The sequence below is a fragment of the Babylonia areolata genome, chromosome 17 (assembly GCF_041734735.1).
Source record: "Babylonia areolata isolate BAREFJ2019XMU chromosome 17, ASM4173473v1, whole genome shotgun sequence".
NCBI lineage: Eukaryota > Metazoa > Mollusca > Gastropoda > Neogastropoda > Buccinidae > Babylonia > Babylonia areolata.
In genome coordinates this window covers 8,634,454-8,646,953 of record NC_134892.1, presented here as the reverse complement: position 1 = coordinate 8,646,953, position 12,500 = coordinate 8,634,454, and the positions used below count along the sequence as shown (strand labels likewise).

The following is a 12,500-nucleotide window of genomic DNA, read 5'->3' as shown; positions in this document are numbered from 1 at the left end:
TGGACATGCAGGCTTTAAAGTAAGTGAGCGATCTGACCAGCTTTCTAGTAACACAATAAAACAAGCAGCCTACATATGGGAAGATCTGAAATCTTAAGGAAAGTAAAAAAAAAAAAAAAAAAAAAAAAAATCTTAAAAAGGTGCAAAACAACTCAGTGGGCTTGTTCACTTCAAACTCAGCCGAGGGGGAAGGGGTCAGCCACTTTCCTATTGCATAGGAAAGTTGGCTGCAGTTGTAAAGGTTTGTTACAATGTGAAAAATAGTCCGTTTAACATGACCCTCAATGTCGACTTAAATCGCCAATGGTGGTGAACTGTGCAGTTGACTTAAGTCGAGTGGCAGTGAAAGAGTTTAAAAAAAACACAAAAAAACACACACACACTAACTCACCCGCAGAAGTCAGAAATGGCCGAGGGTGGTTAAGGAACAGAGTCATCCCTTAAAGAACATTGCATAAAATAGGTTCCAACAAAGAGTAAGAGACAAACAGCTAGGGGAAGTTGAGCAGTGGTGATTGGGGGTGAAAAAAGGAAATGGACTTAAAAAAAACAAAAAAAAAAAAAAACCGCAAAAAGCCACAAAAGATACGGAGACATCCTTCCCGATATCAGAAAAGCATCACCGAAAATTACAACGTAAAAACGTTCCCAGGCGGAATAACAACAGGCGCACAACTTAGGTACATGAACAGACAGACAGGAAGGCAAGCAGGCAGATAGACAGAAAACCAAGCCTCACCCAGTTTAACAGGACCCCCGTTGTCGGAGATGAAGAGAGTGATGAGGTTGTCATCGAACCCTCGTTCCTCCAGCGCCTTCATCACCTTCCCGATCCCCCGGTCCATGGCCGCCGTCATGGCGCAGTGCAGCGTCCGGTTGCCGTCATTGGTGACGTGAGCACAGTACTTGGTGACGTAACGCTCAGGGACCTGGAGAGGCCCGTGCACCGCTTGGTAGGAGAGGAAGAGGAACAGAGGTTTGGACTCGTCGTGTTTCTCTATGATGTCCACCGCCCGGTCAGTGAAGAGTTTGGTGGAGTAGGTCCCCTTTGCTGACCAGTCCGCAGAGAAACTCTTTGTGGGTCCCTGGCCTGTGTTGTTCTGAAGGTCGTAGCCATCCCACTTGGAAATGTGGGTGTAGTAGTCTGCTTTGCCACTGTACATGCCGTAGAAGGTGTCGAAGCCTCGGTAGGTGGGCGTCATTTCCGGTCTGCAGAAACCCAGGTGCCATTTGCCCACCATATGCGTGCTGTAGCCCAGGTCTTGGAGGTCTTGGGGGAACGTCCTGCCGTGTATCACGTGCTGTTATTTCGTGAGGCAATGTCTTCTTGTGGTAGTGAATGATTTTGACGTGAATGAAAAGGGAGTTCTTTCATTGTGACTTTCTGTCTGTCCGTTTGGTTGTTAGGTTGGCTTGTTGTCTCTCTCTCTCTCTCTCTCTCTCTCTCTCTTTCAAAGTACAGTACCCATGACATAATTGGCACATGAATCCTGAATTGACATGTACAACTTTATATGCTAAAGAAAGAGGGGGAGAGTGGAGAGAGAGAGAGAGGTAAAGAAAGAATAAATGAACGCTTTGCTCCCAATGAGGGAACGAGCACAAGTAGTTTCACTTCCAGTTAGAAATGGCACAGTATATGACACCAAATGGGATGTTTGAATACCCATTCTCTTCTGCTGCTCTTGCTATGGTTCATATGGGTTATTCCTCGTTGGCCACAGAATGGCTATTCAGCGCTGAAGGCAGGACACTGTTGTTGTTGTTTTTTAACAATGCTATGCTGTGAGTGCATTCTTGTATGTAATGTATTCTGTGTTTGTCTAATGAACCTGGAGAAATATTGCAGGCAATGAAGTTTTCGATTCAGCATTCATACAAGTTTCCTCCTGTTAGAGATTGAAATCATGGAAGAAATTGAATTGTGTTGTAGTGTATTGAATTACTTTTTTGTCACAACAGATTTCTCTGTGTGAAATTCGGGCTACTCTCCCCAGGGAGAGCGAGTCGCTACAATGAGAGCGCCGCTCCCCCCCCCCCCCTCTCACCGCCTGCCTGCATTTTTTTTTTAAATGATTTTCTATCGAAGCGGGTTTGTCTATAAAATTTTGTCAGGGAAAACCCTTTTGTTGCCGTAGATTCTTTTACGTGCTCTAAGTGCATGCTGCACACGGGACCTCGATATATCGTCTCATCCGAATGACTAACGTCCAAACAACCACTCAAGGTCTAGTGGAGGGGGAGAAAATACTGGCGACTCTGCCGGGATTCGAACCAGTGCTCTCAGATTCTCTCGCTTCCTAGGCGGCCGCGTCACTTCTAGGCCATTACTCCACGATGTGGTGAGACAACACGGAGAATTCTTAAAATACAGACAGAAAATACATCAAATAAAACTTTTTTTCTGCACAAATAGGAAACTTTCACCATGTTGGTGAAGTCAATCTCACACAAACTGACAGGAAGAATCTGCTCTTCTAGGGGAGGACACGAGTTTCAGTTTCAGTAGCTCAAGGAGGCGTCACTGCGTTCGGACAAATCCATATACGCTACACCACATCTGCCAAGCAGATGCCTGACCAGCGGCGTAGCCCAACGCGCTTAGTCAGGCCTTGAAGGGAGGACATGAAAGGGTTGGGAAGGAGAAGATTGGAAAGCAAAGAGGGGGTGGTTCTGAAAGGACAGCGGGGTATGGAAAGGGGCAGGAGGGGACGAAAGGAAATGTATGTGTCTCTGATTTACCTGACGTTGAGAGGCATGGACTTGTTTTCGAGACCTTTGATCACCGAGTCCTGCAGGCCCATTCTGAACGGGTAGTTCCCGCTGAGGAAGGCCGCTCTGGACGGGGTGCACGCCTGGCGGTCATAATAACAATGATAATGATAATGATAGTCAAAATGAATAAACAAATAATAATGATAATGACAATCACTCATGTCTTATTAACCAGTTTAAAATCCTTTGTTTTTGGTCACCATCTGCTACACTTATAAAAACATCATCGTTTATAACAAATACATTGCTACAACCAACAAGGTAAAAAAACCAACATTAGAATATCCGAATCTATGCTATAACAAAATATATCTAACACACACACACACACACACATACACATACACACACACACACACACACACACACACACATATATATATATATATATATGTGTGTGTGTGTGTGTGTGTGTGTGTGTGTGTGTGTGTGTGTGTGTGTGTGTAACAGACATTGTCACAACCCACAAGAAGAAATGTAGCATTAACGCCCTTTTTGTTTAATGTAAAGAAAAATGGCCGTCAGTAACCACTGTTCTTGTACAAAATGTTTATTATATATATATATATATATATATATATATATATATATGTTTCTTTTTATCACAACAGATTTCTCTGTGTGAAATTCGGGCTGCTCTCCCCAGGGAGAGCGCGTCGCTACACTACAGCGCCTCTCAATTTTTTGGGTATATTTTCCTGCACGCAGTTTAATTTGTTTTTCCTATCGAAGTGGATTTTTCTACAGAATTTTGCCAGGAACAACCCTTTTGTTGCCGTGGGTTCTTTTACGTGCGCTAAGTGCATGCTGCACATGGGACCTCAGTTTATCGTCTCATCCGAATGACTTGCGTCCAGACCACCACTGAAAGTCGAGTGGAGGGGCTGAGCCGTGATTCGAACCAGCGCGCTCAGATTCTCTCGCTTCCTAGGCGGACGCGTTACCTCTAGGCCATCACTCCACATATCTGTCCTCACTTCCACCCTCCCGCCCCCCCAGATACACACACACACACACACACACATACACACACGCACGCACGCACGCACGCACACAGCACAGCAGTGCACGGCACAAACCTGCTGCATGTAGGAGCTGGTCAGATTCACACCTTCCTCCGCCAGCTTGTCGATGTTGGGTGTGGCCATCTGAGAGTCTCTGAAGCCCACGTCCGCCCACCCCAGGTCGTCCGCCATGATCACTACGATGTGGGGAGGCTCGCAGGCCGCCTGGGTGGGGGTGGGGGTGACCAGTATGAGGAGGAGGAGGAGGGGGATGGTGGTGACTGACGACAGGGTGGTGGGGGGTGCAACTCTCGTCATGGTCATGGTCGGTGCCATCCTGAAATGGATCGATCGCCAAAATGCATAATTTACAAATCTTTCTCTGAATAAATATTGAACGGTCTCCTTCTCCAACTTTCCATCACATGTTATCGTGTATTGTCGATTGAATATAGGATTGAAAGGGCAGGTCAACAACTTGAAACAAAATGGCGTCGTTCGCGAAGAATATGAGCACGCGCTTTGAATATGTATAAATATGTGTACGCAATTGATTTTTGCCCATGACCTTCAGGGCTCAGCCAATAGATCTATAAAGTCCACTCGTCGTATTGATTTTAGTATTTTCCGAAAAAGACCACTTGGGCGAATGAACATAATGAAAGCCCTGTACACTGAGAGTAAAACACACAAGCTTTTTATGTATTGAGTATAATTTCAAAATGCAATGTTTAAGATGAGAAAGATCAGTTTAAAGCAAATTAAGCCCCCTAGCATTAATTACAGATTCATTTCCCTTTTTTACTATCTGCATCAAAGACATGCATAATAAATATAACTTCCATGCTTAGCAAAAGAAGTTCCTGTTTGAACAAAAAATGATAAAAATGACTGCTCTTGTTGTTGTGTCAGAATATCAGATCAAAGTGCCAAGTTTAGAGAAAAACAAAATGTAAATATAACAGTAAATTCAGTTTGCATATAATTTGGCTTCTTTTTTAAATTTTTTTTGTGCCCATCCCAGCGGTGCAATATTGTTTTAAACAAGATGAATGGAAAGAACTGAATTTTTCCTATTTTTATGCCAAATTTGGTGTCAACTGACAAAGTATTTGCAGAGAAAATGGCAATGTTAAAGTTTACCACGGACACACACACACACACACACACACACACAGACACACACGCACAGAGGCAACGGAACACCGGTTTAAAACATAGACGCACTTTTTTTTTTTTTACACAAGTGAGTCAATAAAGCTAAAAGAGATTAAATAAAAGGCAAACTCACCAAGCCGAAAATCACACGAAAAACCAAAGTGACGTTGCTGCTGTCTCGTGAAAAAGTATACACAGTAGGAGATCATGACCAGGTTTATAAAGTCTCTTGCTGTTGACCTTTCCTTGCCATATCACTGTCACTCACACCTGCTGTGGCGTCACCCGGGTATTCACCCGAGATGGTTGAAAAGCCTCAGTAGGCAATTCATGTCTTTTATTAATTTTGTTGTTTGTTCGTTTTTTGTGTGGTTTTTTTTGTGTGTTGTTTTTTGTTTGTTTGTTTTTTTAAAGCTGAACAGTTGAATATTAAGTCATGGCTGTTTTTAATTTTGTTGTTTGTTTGTTTGTTTTTTTAAGCTGCACATTAGAATATTAAGCTATGGCTGTTTTTATTTATTATTTTTTGTTTGTTTTTTAAGCTGCACAGTAGAATTTTCTTACAAACCAGCAAACCATTGACATGGAGGGACATAACAGGAGTCATTGGGGGTAGGGGTGGGGTAGGGCATAGGAACTGGCTTTCTTTTTTTCTTTTAAAGATAACGTTCAAATGATCACTGCAGCTCCCTTCCCCCCAGTTGTTGTGGTCTTTGAAGTTTTGAAATTCCCTTGACCCACAAGAACTTCAACGTTCTTTTTCTCTTTCTGTCTTCTTTCTTTTGTTTTCTTTCTTCCTTTCTTTCTTTCTTTCATTTATGACACCGGACAGTACAGAACAGCACAGGACGACACATTGCATCCTCTCTCTGTAACACACACACACACACACACACACACACACACACACACACACACACCACACAGACTAATGCACACTAACGTACACACATACACACACGCACGCACAAACACACTGTCACGCACGCGTTCACAAAGAGTTACACATATATACATACATACATACAAATGTAGGAGAGAGAGAGAGAGAGAGAGAGAGAGAGAGAGACAGAGAGAGAGAGAATTTGACACAAAAAATTCACTGGCCATGAGGTCCTACGACATGGGTAAATGCGTCAACGTAATTTTACATAACAAAACATTACAATGAAGAAATGAATACAATTGTAATAAGATTATTTACTTAAAAAAGGAAAGATTAGCAACTAATTTCAAAGCTTCTACAGTAAATTTCGCCATCAAATTCATCATCTCATACTGATTAAAATGAACAGAGCCAATTATATCCATATTTGCTTTCTATTTCTCTGAGGCAGTTTTGTGCGCAACGTCTACTATACGTTTCCGTTATGAAGCGATTCTCATGCCCTACTCCTTGGCGCATGAAAACAAGTCCGATTCTATGTTTTGTTAAGGTTTTCTTGATATGAAATAGCCGGTTCTGTTTGCCCTTCTCCTCTTGCAAGCAGAGAGATACAGAGCGAGAAGATTAGACAGGAAGTGTGTAGCGGAAGTGGGGGATAATAGATAAAGAAAGGGAGGAGCACAGACAGACAGAAAGAGAGGGGGGGTAGAAACAGAGGGAGACAGAGACACGTACAACCAGCAGACAGACATAGATAAATATATTGGGGAGACCGACACAACGAAGATAGACACATTATCCTCAAGGACACAAGCACTATGGTGTTTTTTTTACGATACATTCATGGATAACACATAATGTGGCAAGTGGCAAGACAGGCAACCTCCAGGTCCTAGAGAGGAGCGGCCTGCCCAGCATCAAAAGCCTCCTGATCCAGTGCCAGCTACGCTGGACAGGACACGTTGTCCGCATGACAGACAGCAGGATCCCGAAGATGCTTTTGTATGGCCAGCTGAAGGAAGGCCACCGTGAACTTGGAAGACCCTGTAGGCGCTTCAAGGACACCTTGAAGATAATCCTCAAAGCCTGTGACATAGACATCGCTTCCTGGGAAACTGATGCCCTTGACCGCTATCGCTGGAGGATGCTGTGCTCTGGTGGCATAAAGACGTTTGAGAACAAGAGAATGCCGGCCATTAAGGAGAAGCGTGAGCGAAGGAAGCAGGGATCAACTTCTGGAGACGTTTTCCCTTGCAACACCTGTGGGAAGTGCTGCGCATCCAGAATCGGCCTCTTCACCCATATGAGGACACACACCGGCAGATAAGCCTGCCTGCCTACTCATCCGTCGGACCGACGGGAGACTCCATCACAGCACAGATAAGAGACAGAAAGAAAAGAAGAGGAAGAAGAACAATAAAAAAGGAGATAATGGTGGTGGTGGTGATGATGAAGAAAAAGATGATGAAAAAGATGACAACGAAGTATAAAAAAAAACCCAACAACTTCCACCTCCTCCCTTCCCCCTTCTAACCCATTCATTTATGTATTCATTTACTTATTTACTTATTTATTTATTTATTTATTTATTTATTTTTTTTTTATCATTTCCCCCAAAGCCTAAGCGCGTTGGGTTACACTGCTGGTCAGGCATCAGCTTGGAAAATGTGGGTGTAACGTATATGGGTCTGTCGCCTCCTTCAATAACTCAACACAAGTGAATTGAATCGAACAGAACTGAACTTCTAACCCTCCTGCCCGTGCCAAGTTCGACGCGAGAAATCAAGAACAGCTGAGAGGAAGAAAAACAAAAACACACACACACACACAAAACATGATGTGCATGTCACACACAGCTGTCCCAATCATGTCACTCGTCACCATGGAAACGTACCATGGATCATTGGGCCCTCTTCCCTCCTTCTCCCCCTTCCCCCCTCCTCCCTCCCCTTTCCATCCTTCCTCCAGTGGTCAGTCTGACAAAAGGAAAGGCGGAAGAGGAAGACTCTGGTGGAGGAGGTAGGTTCTCTTCCCCCCTCCCTCTCTCCCTTCCTCCCTCCACTTTCCATCCTTCCTCCAGTGGTCAGTCTGACAAAAGGAAAGGGGGAAGAGGGAGAGACGGGTGGAGGAGGTAGGTTCTCTTCCCCCTCACCCCTCCTCCTCCCTCCCTTCCTCCCTCCCCATTCCATCTTTCCTCCAGTGGTCAGTCTGACAAAAGGAAAGGGGGAGAGGGAGAGACGGGTGGAGGAGGTAGGTTCTCTCCCCCCTCACCCCCCTCCCTCTTCCCTCCCTCCTTCCCTCCCCTTTCCATCCTTCTTCCAGTGGTCAGTCTGATAAAAGGAAAGGGGGAAGAGGAAGAGACGGGTGGAGGAGGTAGGTTCTCTTCCCCCTCACCCCCCCTCCCTCTTCCCTTCCTCCTTTTCTCCTCTTTCCATCCTTCCTCCAGTGATCAGTCTGACAAAAGGAAAGGGCGGGGGGGGGGGGGGGGGGGGGGAGAGAGAGAAAGAGACGGGTGGAGGAGGTAGGTTCTCTTCCCCCTCACCCCTCCTCCTCCCTCCCTTCCTCCCTCCCCTTTCCATCCTTCCCCCAGTGGTCAATCTGACGAAAGGAAAGAGTGTGTGTGTGTGGGGGGGGGCGGGGGGGGGGGGAGGCGGGGGGGGGGGTGGAGGGGAGGAAGAGACGGGTGGAGGAGGTAGGTTCTCTTCCCCCTCACCCCTCCCCCCCTCTTCCCTCCCTCCTTCCCTCCCTTTTCCATCCTTCCTCCAGTGGTCAGTCTGACAAAAGGAAAGGGGGAAGAGGAAAGGACGGGTGGAGGAGGTAGGTTCTCTCCCCCCCCCCCTCCTCCATTCCCTCGTCACCATGGAAACGTACCCTGGATCATTGGGCTCTCTTCCCTCCCCACCCCCCTCCTCCCTCCCTTCCTCCCTCCCCTTTCCATCCTTCCTCCAGTGGTCAGTCTGACAAAAGGAAAGGCGGAAGAGGAAGACTCTGGTGGAGGAGGTAGGTTCTCTTCCCCCCTCCCTCTCTCCCTTCCTCCCTCCACTTTCCATCCTTCCTCCAGTGGTCAGTCTGACAAAAGGAAAGGGGGAAGAGGAAGAGACGGACGGGTGGAGGAGGTAGGTTCCCCCCCCCTCCCCAATCTCCCCCACTCTTTTCTCTTCTTCCCTTTCTTTCATTTTTGACTCACTTGTGTAAACAAAGTGAGTCTATGTTTTAACCCGGTGTTCGGTTGTCTGTGTGTGTGTCTGTGTGTCCATGGTAAACTTTAACATTGACATTTTCTCTGCAACTACTTTGTCAGTTGACACCAAATTTGGCATAAAAATAGGAAAAATTCAGTTCTTTCCAGTCATCTTGTTTAAAACAATATTGCGCCTCTGGGATGGGCACAAAAAAAATAAAGAATGAAGCCTAATTATATGCAAACTGCATTTACTGTTATATTTATATTTTTTGTATTCTCTAAACTTGGCACTTTGATCTGATATTCTGACCCAACAGCTAGAGCAGTCATTATTATCATTTTTTCTTCAAACAGGAACTTCTTTTGCTAAGCATGGAAGTTTTATTTATTTTGCAAACGTTTTGGTGCAGATAGTAAAAAAGGGAAATTACTCTGTAATGCTAGGGGAGTTAATTTGCTTTAAACTGATCTTTCTCATCTTAAACATTACATTTTGAAACAAGAGAGGCAAGGCCTTCAAGACTCACTTGTGATACACTTTTTTAAAAAAATCCAAGCTTTTTATGTATTGAGTATAATTTCAAAATGTAATGTTTAAGATGAGAAAGATCAGTTTAAAGCAAACTAACTTCCCCAGCAGAGTAATTTCCCTTGTTTTACTGTCTACACCAAAACGTTTGCAATAAATAAAACTTCCATGCTCAGCAAAAGAAGTTCCTGTTTGAACAAAAAATGATAATAATGACAGATCTTTTGTGGGGTCGAATATCAGATCAAAGTGCCAAGTTTAGAGAATACAAAAAATATAAATATAACAGTAAATGCATTATACTCAATACATAAATAGCTTGGATTTTTTTTTTAAGTGTATCACAAGTGAGTCTTGAAGGCCTTGCCTTTCTTGTTTTATTTTATTATTATTATTATTTCATTTTTTACTTTTTTTTCTTTTTTTGCGGGGAGTTTTTGACTCAGTTGTGTAAACAATGTGAGTCTATGTAATTACCCAGTGTTTGGTTCTCTCTCACACACTCTCTCTCTCTCTGTGGATGTGTGTCCATGGTAAACTTAAATATTGTCACTTCGTCTGGAAATACTTTGTCTACCAACACCAAATTTAGATTAAACATGGTGGGGGGAAATATTCTAAGTCATATCAATAATAGGTTGTGAGCCTTCCAGATTAATCTGTAATTACGGATCATCAACGGTTTATTTCGTTGAGGATCCGGATACAAAAAAATAATCAAAATTTGGTTTTGTGTTTGAAGACGGCCTGGCCTCGTTTTTCGTGTTCGCAGTTAAAAGAAATACAAATTCTGGACAGAACACATACTGTGACACTAACCACACCATCGACGTGTTCACTACATATGACTATTTTAACTCACTCAGTACGGCCAGTCCTCTCTTCTCCTCTAAACAGACCCCTCGGATGTCCAGTGGGTGTCTGAAGGACCCAACCTTTAGCTCCCGTCGTTAGAATTGTGGTATTCTTTGTCAACATTCACGTCTTCAGTATACGAGCCTTCCGCTTGCAATATTTTGATGATGGTAATTGGGGTGAAACGCTGTTAACGTCGTCTCTTTCGCCGTTCGTATGGAAAGAGTTAAAGTGGACGCTGAATTAACTAGAATGAACGTAAAAGAGAAATTGAATGAACTGCGATGTTGTTTCTGTAAGCCTGTCGAACACTGACGCAGATCGGCTTTGTGTTGCGGTGTGCCTGAGGCAATCGTAACGTTTCCTTTACCACGGATTGTAAAGAATTTCTTAAATAATCGAGATATACCAATATAAACATGATTTAAACGGCGTTATCACCTCGAATACCGTGATCAGGAGAAAAAACAACAAACAACAACAAAAACAAAACAAACAATCAAACAAACAAAAAACAAAACAAAAAAAAACAACCCAAAAACCAATCCAACATGCAATTAGATATGAATGTTTTAGCGTCATTAGCAGATGTGTTTTAGCGTTGTATGTCAGTCTACCTATTTTCGAACTGAATGTGCTTAGTTCGAACCTGCTACCATATTCTTCTTTTTTTCCCGAAACTTTATATCATTACATATAGAACTCATTTTAACTTCTTTTTTGGGGGGGTCTTTTTTCTTTACTGGATAAATTGTGTTTCACAAGGGAGGCTTGAAGGCCTTGTCTCTCTTGTTTTGTTTGTTGTTGTATTTGTTTCTTTCTACGTATGCGTGGCAGGACAGAGTACCTTCTTGAAGTCCAGTCGCCCCAAATGAGCATCTGCCATTCTGCCTTATAGGGACCGTCAAAGTTTTCCTTTAACTTCCCATCAGGACTATTCACCTCTTCTTCTTCTTCTGCGTTCGTGGGCCGCAACTCCCACGTTCACTCGCATGTACACGAGTGGGTTTTACGTGTATGACCGTTTTTACCCCGCCATGTAGGCAGCCATACTCCGCCTTTGGGGGTGTGCATGCTGGGTATGTTCTTGTTTCCATAACCCACCGAACGCTGACATGGATTACAGGATCTTTAACGTGCGTATTTGATCTTCTGCATGCGTTTACACACGAAGGAAGTTCAGGCACTAGCAGGTCTGCACATAATTATGTTGACCTGGGAGATCGGAAAAATCTCTACCCTTTACCCACCAGGCGCCGTCACCGTGATTCGAACCCGGGACCCTCAGATTGACAGTCCAACGCTTTAAGCACTCAGCTATTGCGCCCGTCGACTATTCACCTCAAAGCGCCCCAGCTTTCACAGCCTTAGCCTGACACAGTGGGTTCGTTGTGATTAGAGAACAAAGGGGCTCCGTCACTCCCCTTGTAGGGTAGTTGATGGTATCTTTAACTCACTCAGTACGGCCAGTCCTCTCTTCTCCTCTACACAGACCCCTCGGATGTCCAGTGGGTGTCTGAATGACCCAACCTTTAGCTTCCGTCGTCAGAATTGTGGTATTCTTTGTCAACATTCACCTCTTGAGTATAAGAGCCTTCCGCTTGTAATATTTTGATGGTGGTAATTGGGGTGAAACGCTGTTAACGTCGTCTCTTTCGCCGTTCGTATGGAGAGAGTTAAGGAGTGTTGGGTAGTGGGTGTCGTCCTGATTCGCCTATTCCTGTTTTGCCGAACCCAAGAGTCGCATTTCCCGATTCGTCTATCAGTAAACCGGTGATACAGATGTTCGCCTATATATTCAGTTGCTGTGTGTGTGTGTGTGTGTGTGTGTGTGTGTGTGTGTGTGTGTGTGTGTGTGTGTGTGTGTGAGTACGCGCGTTGAGTCTGTGTGAGTCTGTGCGTTTTGAAAAAAAAAGAAAAAGAAAGAAAGAACAGAAGAAAAGCTGTGTGTGCGTGTGTGGCTGTCTGTCTGTCTGTCTATCTATATTGCATGTCTTGAAATTTTGATAGATTACTCTGAACTTGCGACCCGTCATCAAGGGGACGATGGGCTGTGATGAACAAAGAATCTGAATCGATCAAGCCCACCCCCCTCCACCGCTCCCCACC

General features: G+C 44.2%; 1 protein-coding gene across 1 annotated transcript in view; it reads right to left on the bottom strand.

Annotated features, from left to right (window-relative positions):
• The window catches only part of LOC143291394 (arylsulfatase J-like), a 15,758-nt gene extending 4,481 nt beyond the window's left edge, over positions 1–11,277 (bottom strand). The window contains exons 1-4 of the mRNA XM_076601234.1: positions 11,239–11,277; positions 3,855–4,004; positions 2,743–2,855; positions 740–1,284 (exon numbers count right to left, since the gene is read on the bottom strand). Of these exons, the coding sequence (XP_076457349.1) occupies positions 740–1,284; positions 2,743–2,855; positions 3,855–4,004; positions 11,239–11,277 (847 nt within the window). The remainder of the gene's footprint in view (positions 1–739; positions 1,285–2,742; positions 2,856–3,854; positions 4,005–11,238) is intronic.
• Positions 11,278–12,500: the final 1,223 nt, after the last annotated feature.